The sequence below is a fragment of the Bombina bombina genome, chromosome 6 (genome assembly GCF_027579735.1).
Source record: "Bombina bombina isolate aBomBom1 chromosome 6, aBomBom1.pri, whole genome shotgun sequence".
NCBI lineage: Eukaryota > Metazoa > Chordata > Amphibia > Anura > Bombinatoridae > Bombina > Bombina bombina.
The window spans coordinates 587,463,227-587,476,350 of record NC_069504.1 but is presented as its reverse complement, the minus strand read 5'-3'; the positions used below and the strand labels follow the sequence as shown (position 1 = coordinate 587,476,350).

The 13,124-nt window shown below is 38.8% G+C and overlaps 1 protein-coding gene across 3 annotated transcripts in view; it reads left to right on the top strand.

Moving 5' to 3' along the window:
* The window catches only part of GTF2A2 (general transcription factor IIA subunit 2), a 42,791-nt gene extending 34,688 nt beyond the window's left edge, over positions 1–8,103 (top strand). For all 3 annotated transcript variants that reach the window (XM_053717564.1, XM_053717565.1, XM_053717566.1), the window contains exon 5: positions 7,815–8,103. In XM_053717564.1, coding sequence (XP_053573539.1) covers positions 7,815–7,840 — 26 coding nt within the window. In that variant the 3' untranslated portion in view covers positions 7,841–8,103. The remainder of the gene's footprint in view (positions 1–7,814) is intronic.
* Positions 8,104–13,124: the final 5,021 nt, after the last annotated feature.

Genomic DNA, 13,124 nt, shown 5'->3' with positions numbered 1-13,124 from the left:
GAACTTCCTCCAAGGGGAAGGTTCCACATGTCTCGCTTATCTTCAGACCAGATAAAGAGACAGGCATTCTTACATTGCGTAGGAGACCTATTAAAGATGGGAGTGATACACCCAGTTCCAACAGCGGAACAAGGTCTGGGGTTTTACTCAAACCTGTTCGTAGTTCCCAAAAAAGAGGGAACTTTCAGGCCAATTCTGGATTTAAAAATTCTAAACAAATTCCTCAGAGTTCCATCATTCAAAATGGAAACCATTCGAACGATTTTACCAACAATCCAGGAGGGTCAATACATGACTACCGTGGACTTAAAGGATGCGTACCTACATATTCCTATCCACAAAGATCATCATCAGTTCCTATGGTTCGCCTTTCTGGACAAACATTACCAGTTCATGGCTCTTCCGTTCGGTTTAGTCACTGCTCCCAGAATTTTCACAAAGGTGCTAGGGTCCCTACTAGCGGTTCTAAGACCGAGGGGCATTGCGGTGGCACCTTACTTAGACGAGATCCTAATCCAAGCGTCGTCCCTTTCCAGATCAAGGGCTCATACAGACATTGTATTAGCTTTTCTCAGGTCCCACGGGTGGAAGGTGAACGTAGAAAAGAGTTCCCTGTCCCCGTCTACAAGGGTTCCCTTTCTGGGAACAATAATAGATTCTGTAGAAATGAAAATTTTTCTGACAGAGGTCAGAAAATTAAAACTTCTAAACGCTTCAATCTATTCCTCAGCCTTCCATAGCTCAGTGCATGGAGGTAATAGGACTAATGGTTGCAGCAATGGACGTGGTTCCTTTTGCTCAAATTCATCTAAGACCATTGCAACTGTGCATGCTCAAACAGTGGAATGGGGATTATGCAGACTTGTCTCCCCAGATTCAAGTAGACTAGGTAACCAGAGACTCACTCCGCTGGTGGTTGACTCAGGATCACCTGACTCAGGATCACCTGTCTCAGGGAATGAGTTTCCGCAGACCAGAGTGGGTCATCGTCATGACCGACGCCAGTCTCTTAGGCTGGGGTGCGGTCTGGGACTCCCTGAAAGCTCAGGGTCTATGGTCTCGTGAAGCGTCCCTTCTTCCGTTAAACATTTTGGAACTGAGAGCGATATTCAATGCGCTCCTGGCCTGGCCTCACCTAGCGAAGGCCAGATTCATAAGATTTCAGTCGGACAACATGACGACTGTAGCGTACATCAATCATCAGGGGGGAACAAAGAGTTCCTTGGCGATGACAGAGGTATCCAAGATCATCAAATGGGCGGAGGATCACTCCTGCCACCTATCTGCAATCCACATCCCAGGGGTAGACAACTGGGAGGCGGATTATTTGAGTCGTCAGACTTTCCATCCGGGGGAGTGGGAACTCCACCCGGAGGTCTTTGCCCAGTTAACTCAATTATGGGGCATTCCAGACATGGATCTGATGGCGTCTAGTCAGAACTTCAAAGTTCCTCGATACGGGTCCAGATCCAGGGATCCCAGGGCGACACTGGTGGATGCATTAGTGGCGCCTCGGTCGTTCAATCTAGCTTATGTGTTTCCACCGTTCCCTCTCCTTCCCAGGCTGGTAGCCAGGATCAAACAGGAGAAGGCCTCGGTGATCCTAATAGCTCCTGCGTGGCCACGCAGGACTTGGTATGTAGACCTGGTGAATATGTCATCGGCTCCACCATGGAAGCTACCTTTGAGACAGGATCTTCTAGTACAAGGTCCATTCGAACATCCAAATCTAGTCTCTCTGCAACTGACTGCTTGGAAATTGAACGCTTGATTCTATCTAAGCGTGGGTTTTCAGATTCAGTTATAGATACTCTGGTTCAAGCCAGAAAGCCTGTGACTAGGAAGATTTACCATAAGATATGGCACAAATATATCCGTTGATGCGAATCCAAGGGTTTTTCTTGGAGTAAAATCAAAATCCCTAGGATTCTTTCCTTTCTCCAAGAGGGTTTGGAGAAAGGTCTGTCAGCTAGTTCTCTAAAGGGACAGATATCTGCTCTGTCTGTCTTGTTGCACAAACGTCTGGCAGCCGTGCCAGATGTACAAGCGTTTGTACAGGCGTTAGAATCAAGCCTGTTTACAGACCTATGACTCCTCCATGGAGTCTAAACTTAGTTCTTTCAGTTCTTCAAGGGGTTCCGTTTGAACCTTTGCATTCCATAGATATTAAGTTACTATCTTGGAAAGTTCTGTTTTTAGTTGCTATTTCTTCTGCTAGAAGAGTTTCTGAATTATCTGCTTTGCAGTGTACTTCTCCCTATCTGGTATTTCATGCAGATAAGGTAGTTTTACGTACCAAACCTGGTTTTCTTCCAAAAGTAGTTTCCAACAGGAATATTAACCAGGAAATAGTTGTTCCTTCCCTATGTCCAAATCCAGTTTCAAAGAAGGAACGTTTGTTACACAACCTAGATGTGGTCCGTGCTTTAAAATTCTATTTAGAAGCAACAAAGGATTTCAGACAAACATCATCTTTGTTTGTCGTTTATTCTGGTAAGAGGAGAGGGCAGAAAGCTACTGCTACCTCTCTTTCCTTTTGGCTGAAAAGCATCATCCGATTGGCTTATGAGACTGCCGGACGGCAGCCTCCTGAACGAATTACAGCTCACTCTACTAGAGCTGTGGCTTCCACATGGGCCTTCAAGAACAAGGCTTCTGTTGATCAGATCTGTAAGGCAGCGACTTGGTCTTCTCTGCATACTTTTGCCAAATTTTACAAATTCGATACTTATGCTTCTTCGGAGGCTGTTTTTGGGAGAAAGGTTTTGCAAGCCGTGGTGCCTTCCGTTTAGGTAACCTGACTTGCTTCCTCCCTTCATCCGTGTCCTTAAGCTTTGGTATTGGTTCCCACAAGTAAGGATGAAGCCGTGGACCGGACACACCAATGTAGGAGAAAACAGAATTTATGCTTACCTGATAAATTTCTTTCTCCTACGGTGTGTCCGGTCCACGGCCCGCCCTGGCTTTTAGTCAGGTTTGAAATTTTTTTATTCCACACACTACAGTCACCACGGCACCCTATAGTTTCTCCTTTTTCTCCTAACCGTCGGTCTGACTGGGGGGCGGAGCCAGAGGGGGGACTATATGGACAGCTCTTGCTGTGTGCTCTCTTTGCCATTTTCTGTAGGGGAAGAGAATATCCCACAAGTAAGGATGAAGCCGTGGACCGGGGACACCGTAGGAGAAAGAAATTTATCAGGTAAACATAAATTCTGTTTTTTTGCAATGTTAGCTTTTTTATTTTCTGTAATTTTAGATTAATGTAATGTAATTTTTTTTTTATTTTAATTGTAATTATGTAGTAATTTTTTTTATGTAATTAAGGGGTTAATTTAGGGGGTGTTAGGTTAGGGGGCTAAGTCATTAAATTAGTTTTTTGCGTTGGCGGTTTAGGAGTTAATAGGTAAATTAGGTTTAATGTGTTGTGGGGGGTTGGCGGATTAGGGGTCAATAGATGTATTGTGTAGTTTGCGATGTTTTGGCTGGTGGATTTAGAGATTAATATATTTTTTTTCTTAATACTTTGTGCGGGGGGGGGGGTCGTTTTTTTTTTTTAAAAAATACTTATTGTGTGCGGTTAGGTGTTTTTGTTTTTTTTGTTCTTTAATACTTAATTGCGGGCGGTTATTTTTTTTATTTTTTTTGTATTGCTCCGTTTGTCTTCGCTGAATCTCGGTGGATTCCGAAAATGGCAGGGTGGTGAAAGAATCCACCTGTTGGCTGCCTCTCACTGCCAACATTCCTTTGAGGATGTGTGCGCAACTGCCGACGGCGACAGACGCGTTACAAACGCGATTATAGTATAGATGAATATTGCATAAATATATTTCATGTTTTCAACTACTTGATCTGCAAAGGGCTCCAATGCACTTAGTCATGCAGAAAAAAAAGAAAGTAGACCCTCTTTGAATTCTATGGTTTTACGTATCAGGACATAATAAAAATCATCTGGTCCTTAGAAGGTCTTAAAAATATGTAAATACAACCTCAAATGAACAACAAAACATAACATATTACACTGTGTCATTAATTATTTAACAAAAACAAAGCCAAAATGGAGAAACCATTTGTGAAAAACAATGTGAGCCTCTTAATTCCAATGGAAGCAGTAAGGGTAAGTAGCAGCCAGGTGCTGCTAATCAAATGCCCTTGATTAATTGATCATCAGCAAGTGTGACCATCTCTATAAAAGCTGTGGTTTTAGCAGTTTGCTTGTCCTGATCATTCAGGTGAGTGGTAACACAATGCCATGGAAAGACATCAGCAATGATCTTAGAGAAGCAATTGTTGCTGCCTATCAATCTGGGAAGGGTTATAAGGCAATTTCCAAACAATTTAAAGTCCATCATTCTATAGTGAGAAAGATTATTCAAGACAGTTGCCAATCTTCCCAGGAGTGGACATCCCAGCAAATTCACCCCCAAGGTCAGATTGTGCAATGCTCAGAGAAATTGCAAAAAACCCAAGCGTTACATCTCATACTCATACAGCAGATCTTTCCAAACTTTTCATGTTGGTGACACACTTTTTAGACCTACATCATTTCGCGACACAGTAATTTAGTTGTACTAGCAAAAAGGAGGTTAAACTGTTTTAAGAGATACGGACACATACATAAATGATATAATAATGAAATGTGTTTACATGTAACAGTATGTATGTGCAAGAATTAAAAAAAAAGTTTAATAACACCAATAGCTACTTACTATTTTAATGGGATGTATGAGGTTGATGGGATGAACACAATTTCGGAATATTTGGTGGAATATTAGATAAAGACACTCGCATTTCATCATTATGCATTTTTAAGCTTCCACTTCCTATCCATATATCAAGAGCAGGAGCAGCAATGCACTACTGGGAGCTAGGTGCAAACCCCCCCCCCCCACTGACTTAAGCTCAGCGTTTAAGCTGCCGCCCTCAGAGCTCGGTGAGTCCGATAGACTACTGCCCACGCTGCATACACACTGCTGTTCCACTCACTGACTATACATGCAGTCACGAGCCAATTAATTAGACTACACGTGCAGTGAGGAGTCAATGTGACGCCAATGGGAATAGTTTCAGTTCCCACTGAGCTGCGCCAATAGGTTAAGATGATCTGTGTCCCCCTAGGTATCAATCACGTGTCAACCATGTGATATGCGTAGCAGGCAGGCGGAAAGTCAGAAACCAAAAAGAAATTTAAAAAGAAATTTGTGCTGAAGCAGGGACACACCTACACACTGCTGCCGACACAGTTTGGAAAGCACTGCTCTACAGGCTAAGTTGGCATGTTAAAGTTCATGACAGTACAATTAGAAAAAGACTGAATAAGTATGGTTTGTATGGAACGGTTGCCAGGGGAAAGCCTCTTCTCTCTAAAAGGAACATGGCAACATTGCTTAGGTTTGCAAAGTTGCATCTGAACAGACCACAAGACTTCTGGAACAAACCTAAAGACTTCTCTAACAATGTCCTTTGGATAGACAGAAACAAAGTAGAGATGTTTTGCCATAATGCACAGCATCATGTTTAGCGAAAACCAAACACAGCATATCCGCACAAAAACCTTGTACCAACTGTCAAGCACATTGGTGGAGGGGTGATGATTTGGGCTTGTTTTGCAGCCACAGGACCTGGCCAACTTGCAGTCATTGAGTCAACATGAACTCCTCTGTATACCAAAGTATTCTAGAGTCAAATGTGAGGCCATCTGTCTGACAGCTTAAGCTTGGCTGAAATTGCGTCATGCAACAGGACAATGATCCCAAGCACACCAGCAAATCTACAACAGAATGGCTGAAAAAATCAAGGTGTTTGCAATGGCCCAGTCAAAGACCAGACCTCAAACCGATTGAAATGCTATGGCGGGACCTTAAGATAACTGTGCATAAACGAATGCCTGCAAACCTCAATGAACTGAAGCAACGTTGTAAAGAAGAGTGGGACAAAATTCCTCCACAATGATGTGAGAGACTGATTAAGTTATACAGAAAATGATTGCTTCAAGTTATTGCTGCTAAAGGTGATTCTACAAGCTATTGAATCATAAGGTGTACTTATTTTTTCCCACTTGGCTTCTCCATTTTGGCTTTATTTTTGTTAAATAAATCATGACACAGTGTAATATGTTGGCCATCTGAGGTTGTATTTACCTATTTTTAAGACCTGCTAAGGACCAGATTTTTATTATGTCCTGATACGTAAAAACATAGAATTCAGAGGGTATACTTTATATATATATATATATATATATATATATATATATATATCTACTATTTTGAATGACCAATACATTTTTAAGTTTTTTTATCTTTGGATCCGGGACTCCTCTTTTTGTTCTTTGCAGTTAAAGGGACAGTATACACCAATTTTCATTTAACTGCATGTAATAGACACTACTATAAAGAATATGCATAGATACTAATCTAATAAAAACTTACTTAGAAGCTCCCAGTTTAGCACTGTTAAAAATGTTAGCTGGAACACCCACTGAAAATGGTTCTATAGCAAACCCCCCCCCCCCCCCCCCCTTACTCTGCATATGAAAAGACTCTACACAAACAGAAGCAAGCTGGAGTAAGTATTCATCAGTATTCTCCTAAAACTTTGGGGCTTGGTTAGGAGTCTTAAAATTATCGCAATGATATTTAAAAAGAAGCAAAACTATACATTTAAAAAAAAAAAAGCTGTATAGGCTTTATAAATGGATCATCTATAAAACATTTATGCAAAGCAAAATCTAGTGTATAATGTCCCTTTAAGCAGAGCTCTGAAGTTGCACTATCACGTTGCACATTAAATTGCACTCGAGTGAACTTGTTCACTTTCAACTTGTAATATGCAGACACCCGCGATAAACCCCTTTTCGCTTGCACGCTACAGCTAGCACGCCACTCGTAATCTAGCCCTATGTCAGCAAGTTTTTGATCATAGTGCCCTTGGTGAGAAGAAATTGGATTTAACAGTGAATATAATTTTAGTTCACATTTCTTCAGATTTTTTTGTTTTCATTATTGCTGTCTTAGACAATATCAACATTTTGCAGTATATTGTATTCATGTATTTATTAATTTTTTATGTTCTTTTTTTAAAGATGTTGATAGATGAGGCTTTAACTTCATGTCAGCTGTAGCTAGGAAGAAATGTTAAAGGGATTTTTTCTTTCATGATTCAGATAAAGCAGGCAATTTTAAGCAACTTTTAATTTATTCCTATTATCAATTTTTCTTCGTTCTCTCAGTATACTTTGTTGAATGAGCAGCAATGCACTACTGGTTGCTGACTGAACACATGGGTGAGCCAATGACAATCGTTTTGTTATATAAGTAGCCACCAATCGGCAGTTAGAACCTAGGTTCTTTGCTGTTCCTGAGCTTTCATAGATGAACCTTTCAGGATAACAAGAGAAGAAAGAAAATACATTAAAAGAAGTAAATTGGAAAGTTGCTTAAAACTGTATTCTCTATCTGAATCATGAAATAAATGTTTTGGGTTTCATGTCCTTTTAAGCCTTGTAAAGTTGAAAATACAAGTCAGTTTATTCATGTTCAAAATATAAAGCCCAATACAGACACAATCTGTTGCTTCGTCTTTCTCACTGAATCACCTTTATCTTTCTAAATTGATTATTGCTTAGCTATTAATGAACTGAACACTTCAAGGGGGATAGTTTATAAATAGAAGAGTAGGCAGCAAGGGTATTGGGTAGTTTCTGCCTACCGCAGTGACAAGAAGATAAACATAATTTTACAACTCAAATATAAATTAAATGTATTTATGTATTTTGTTTTCTTTAAGTTTTGGGTTAATTTTTTTTTCCTTTTCTTTAGATACTGGTTCAAACACTGCAGAGTGAAAAAATATTTTCTAATCTTTCCTGCTGATCTGTGGCCTTTTCAGGAAACCCATGGGCAAGACTGTTTATTTATTTCTTCAATGGAGATTAAAAGATTCTGCATTGATTCAAGATTTCATTTTTTTTTTCTGTAGTTTCCCTACTCACCTTCTGGTACATGAAGATTACTATATAAACATTTTTTAATACAAATATGAAGTTGCCTTTTTGTTTTTGAAGTACACTGAATAAAGTTTTATTTAATAAAAATGTCATAATGATAATTCTTTTTATTGTGATTTTATAATAAACATACGCAACAGATATGTATAGTGAAAGGGACATTCTGATTACAAAAATTAAATGCTGTAATTTTATAGAGCCTTTCTTCCCACAAGATTAGATAATGTACAGTGCACAGGAGAATACGAGAGCAGGAGGGGTTTATGGTACAATGGTAGGCTAAATTGCAATTACAAACCAAACACCAGTGAAGCAATTAGGCAGAAAGAAATAGGTTGCTGTTGACCCCCGCTTGTTCTTCAAATGCTTGTTTTTTTTGGCTAAATGTCTTCAACTTTTCTTCCAACTTTTTCATAAAGAAATCAATACAGATAAATTATTTTTATTAATGTCAATGGACACCTGAGCTATGTGTGTATGTATTATTTATATATATATATATATATATATATATATATATATATATATATATATATATATATATATATATATATATATATATATATATATATATATATATATATATAGGTAGCCCTCAGTTTACGCCGGGGTTAGGTTCCAGAAGGAATGGTTGTAAATTGAAACCCAGTTTATAATGTAAGTCTATGGGAAGTGAGGGAGTTAGGTTCCAGGCCCCTCTCAAAATTGTCATAAGTAACACCTAATACATTATTTTTAAAGCTTTGAAATGAAGACTTTAAATGCTAAACAGCATTATAAACCTAATAAAATAATCACCCAACACAGAATATATAATTAAGCTAAGTTAAATGAACAAAAACATTTGCTAAACAGCATTATAAACCTAATAAAATAATCACACAACGCAGATTTCACTTGCATTTTTCTGCAAACAGTTCTTTCTATGCGTTGCAATCTGGACTGATTTATAGACAGGAAGATCTTGTTCCTTTGAAATCTGCTTGATAGCTCAGGTCTGGTTAAACTGATTTCAGCTTGCTTGGCTTTTCTGCAACACAAGTGGACAGCTCCACCTACTGGCTATTTTAATAAATGCACTGCTTCTCAATGCTTTTCAATAGCAGTCACATGACTGGAAAAAAAGGTTGTTATTCTGAAACGGTGTAAATTGAACCGTTGTAAAACGAGGGCTACCTGTATATATATATGTGTGTGTGTGTGTGTATATATATATATATATATATATATATATATATATATATATATATATATATATATATATATATATATATATATAGTGGTTGTGTGAGTGAGTCTTTGTATATGTATGAGTGATTGTGTTGTGTAGGTGTATGTATATGAGTTAGTGAATGAGTGATAGTGTATGTGTGTGTGTGACTCATACACTTACTCATTATCATGTTCCAGGAACCATCCCATAGTGATGCAGGCTTTGTGTATTGGTGCATTATTCTGCTGGAAGTAAACATCTGCCTGAGGATAAACTGTCAACATAGACGGATGCACTTGATCAGCAACAATGTTTACGTACGCTATTGCAATCAGACGTGAATCTAGGGGTATCAATGGACCCTATGTGTGCCAGGAAAACATTCCCCACACCATAACACCACCCCCACCACCTTGCACAGTTTTTATCAGACATGACGGGTCCATGGATTCATGCTGTTTTCGCTAAATTTAGAGCCTTCCATCAACATTACGCACTAGGAACTTCGACTCGTCAGACCAAGCAACCTTTTTCCAGTCTTTGATGATCCAGTGCTGGTGTTGTGCTCTATTGTTTTTTGGTAACAACGGCACCAAACGTGGCAGCCTGCTGTTGTAGCCTATTCGTGACAAGGTGTGCCTAGTTTGAAGTGATTCACAAAATTGTGTCCTGTCTTTGCTTGCGCAGGTCAAGCCATTCTCTGGCCACTCTCATCAACAATAATTTTTCTTCCACAGGACTGCCGGTGTCTGGAAGCTTTTTGTTTATTGCACCATTCTCGATACACCCTTGAAACTGTGGTACATAAAAAGTTCAGGAGTACTGACATTTAAGATATGCTTCGTCCAGCACTTCTTGCACCTACTATCATGCCACATTCAAAGTCAATTAGATCACCGCTCTTTCCCATTCTTGCTGTAGTTTGTATGCTTAACTGATAGTAGGAAGGTTGTTCTGCTGTGTTTATACGAATACTATAGCCACCTGACGTGCAGTGTAGTGAAACGAACCATTTCTGTGCACAGCAGGGCTGTACCTAATGTACCTAGTGTTTGTATGTGTATGCGTATGTATATTTATATGTGTGTGTATATGTGTGTGTGTATATATATATATATATATATATATATACACACACACACACACTTTCTTGAAGCGATATCTGTGTAGGTGTACATGACAGGAAATAGTGCTTTCTTTCATGTAATTGGCAAGAGTCCATGAGCTAGTGACGTATGGGATATGCAATCCTACCAGGAGGGGCAAAGTTTCCCAAACCTCAAAATGCCTATAAATACACCCCTCACCACACCCACAATTCAGTTTTACAAACTTTGCCTCCTATGGAGGTGGTGAAGTAAGTTTGTGCTAAGATTTCTACGTTGATATGCGCTTCTCAGATTTTTTGAAGCCCGTTTTCCTCTCAGAGTACAGTGAATGTCAGAGGTATATGAAGGGAGTATCACCTATTGAATGCAATGGTTTTCCTCACGGGAGATCTATTTCATAGGTTCTCTGTTATCGGTTGTAGAGATTCATCTCCTACCTCCCTTTTCAGATCGACGATATACTCTCATATTCCATTACCTCTACTGATAACTGTTTCAGTACTGGTTGGGCTATCTGCTATATGTGGATGGGTGTCTTTTGGTAAGTATGCTTTCATTACTTAAGATACTCTCGGCTATGGTTTGGCACTTTATGTATTTATATAAAGTTTTTAATATATGTATTGTACTTATATTTGCCATAATTCAGTTTTTTCAGTATATTTCCTTGTGCAGACTGTCAGTTTCATATCTGGGAAATGCTTTTTTATGAAAATGTATTTACCTGGGGTATAGTCTCATTTTCGCGAGGGCGCAAAATGCCAACGTTTATTGCGTCATTCTTGGCGCTAGATTTTTTGGCGCGAAGTTACGTTCATTGACGCAAATTCGTCATTTCCGGCGTCTTAGTTGACGCCGAGTCCTTCACAAGGTTGCGTCATCTATGACGCGAGTGTGACTTTTTTGCGCCAACAAATATTTTTATGTTTGTTGCGCGTCATACTTGGCGCCAAATATTTTCATTATTTAAGACCCCATTTTTATTTGCCTCTTGCCTTTTTCTATGTCAAAGGGCTATGCTGGTTGCATTTTTTCCCATTCCTGAAACTGTCCTATAAGGAAATTGATAATTTTGCTTTATATGTTTTTTTTCTCTTACATTTGCAAGATGTCTCAATCTGATCCTGTCTCAGAATTCACTGTTGCATCCCAGATTCCTGATAACAGTTCTACCAAAGCTAAGTGCATTTGTTGTAAACTTGTGGAGATTATACCTCCAGCTGTGGTTTGTAATAGTTGTCATGATAAACTTTTACATGCAGAAAATGTATCCATCAGTAGTAGTTCATTACCTGTTGCTGTTCCCTCAACATCTAATGTACAAGATATACCTGTAAATTTAAAAGAATTTATTTCTTATTCTATTCAGATGGCTTTGTCTGCCATCCCGCCTTCTAATAAACTTAAAAGGTCTTTTAAAACTTCTCATAGAGTTGATGAAATTTCAAATGACCGGCAACATACTGATTTATCCTTCTCTGATGAGGCTCTATCTGATTCAGAAGATCCTGCCTCCGATATTGACACTGACAAATCCTCTTATTTATTTAAAATGGAGTATATTCGTTCTTTGCTAAAAGTGTTGATAACATTGGATATGAAGGAAACTAGTCCTCTTGATATTAAAACTAGTAAACATTTAAATTCTGTTTATAAACCTCCTGTGGTTATTCCAGAGGTTTTTCCAGTTCCTGATGCTATTTCCGATATGATTTCTAAAGTATGGAATAGGCCTGGTGTTACTTTTATTCCTTCTTCAAGGTTTAAAAAATTGTATCCTTTGCCAGCAGTTAGATTGGAGTTTTGGGAAAAGATCCCCAAAGTTGATGTGGCTATCTCCACTCTTGCTAAACGTACTACTATTCCTACAGAAGATAGTACTTATTTTAAAGATCCTTTAGATAGGAAACTTGAATCTTATCTAAGGAAGGCTTATTTATATTCAGGTCATCTTCTTAGGCCTGCAATTTCTTTGGCTGATGTTGCAGCTGCTTCAACTTTTTGGTTGGAAACTTTAGCGCAACAAGTATCAGATCATGATTTGTCTAGCATTGTTAAGTTGATTCAACATGCTAATAATTTCATTTGTGATGCCATTTTTGATATCATCAAAATTGATGTTGGATTTATGTATTTAGCTATTTTAGCTAGAAGAGCTTTGTGGCTCAAATCTTGGAATGCTTATATGACTTCTAGATCCAGATTGCTTTCTCTTTCTTTCCAAGGTAATAAATTATTTGGTTCTCAGTTGGATTCAATAATTTCAACTGTCACTGGGGGGAAGGGAGTTTTTTTGCCTCAGGATATAAAACCTAAAGGTAAATCTAAAGCTTTTAACCGTTTTCGTTCCTTTCGACATAAGGAACATAAATCTAATCCTTCCCCAAAGGAATCTGTTTCCAATTGGAAGCCTTCCTCAAATTGGAATAAATCCAAGTCTTTTAAGAGATCAAAGCCAGCCCCCCAAGTCTGCATGAAGGTGCGGCCCTCATTCCAGCTCAGCTGGTAGGGGGCAGATTAAAATTCTTCAAAGATGTTTGGATCAGTTCGGTCCAAAATCATTGGATTCAGAGTATTGTCTCTCGGATACAGAATAGGATTCAGAGTAAGACCACCTGTGAAGATTTTTTTCTCTCACGCATTCCAGTGAACCCAGTAAAGGCTCAGGCTTTTCTGAAGTGTGTTTCAGACCTGGAGTTATCAGGGGTAATCATGCCAGTTTTGTTTCAGGAACAGGGCCTGTGGTTTTATTCAAATATATCCATTGTCCCAAAGAAAGAAAATTCATTCAGACCAGTTT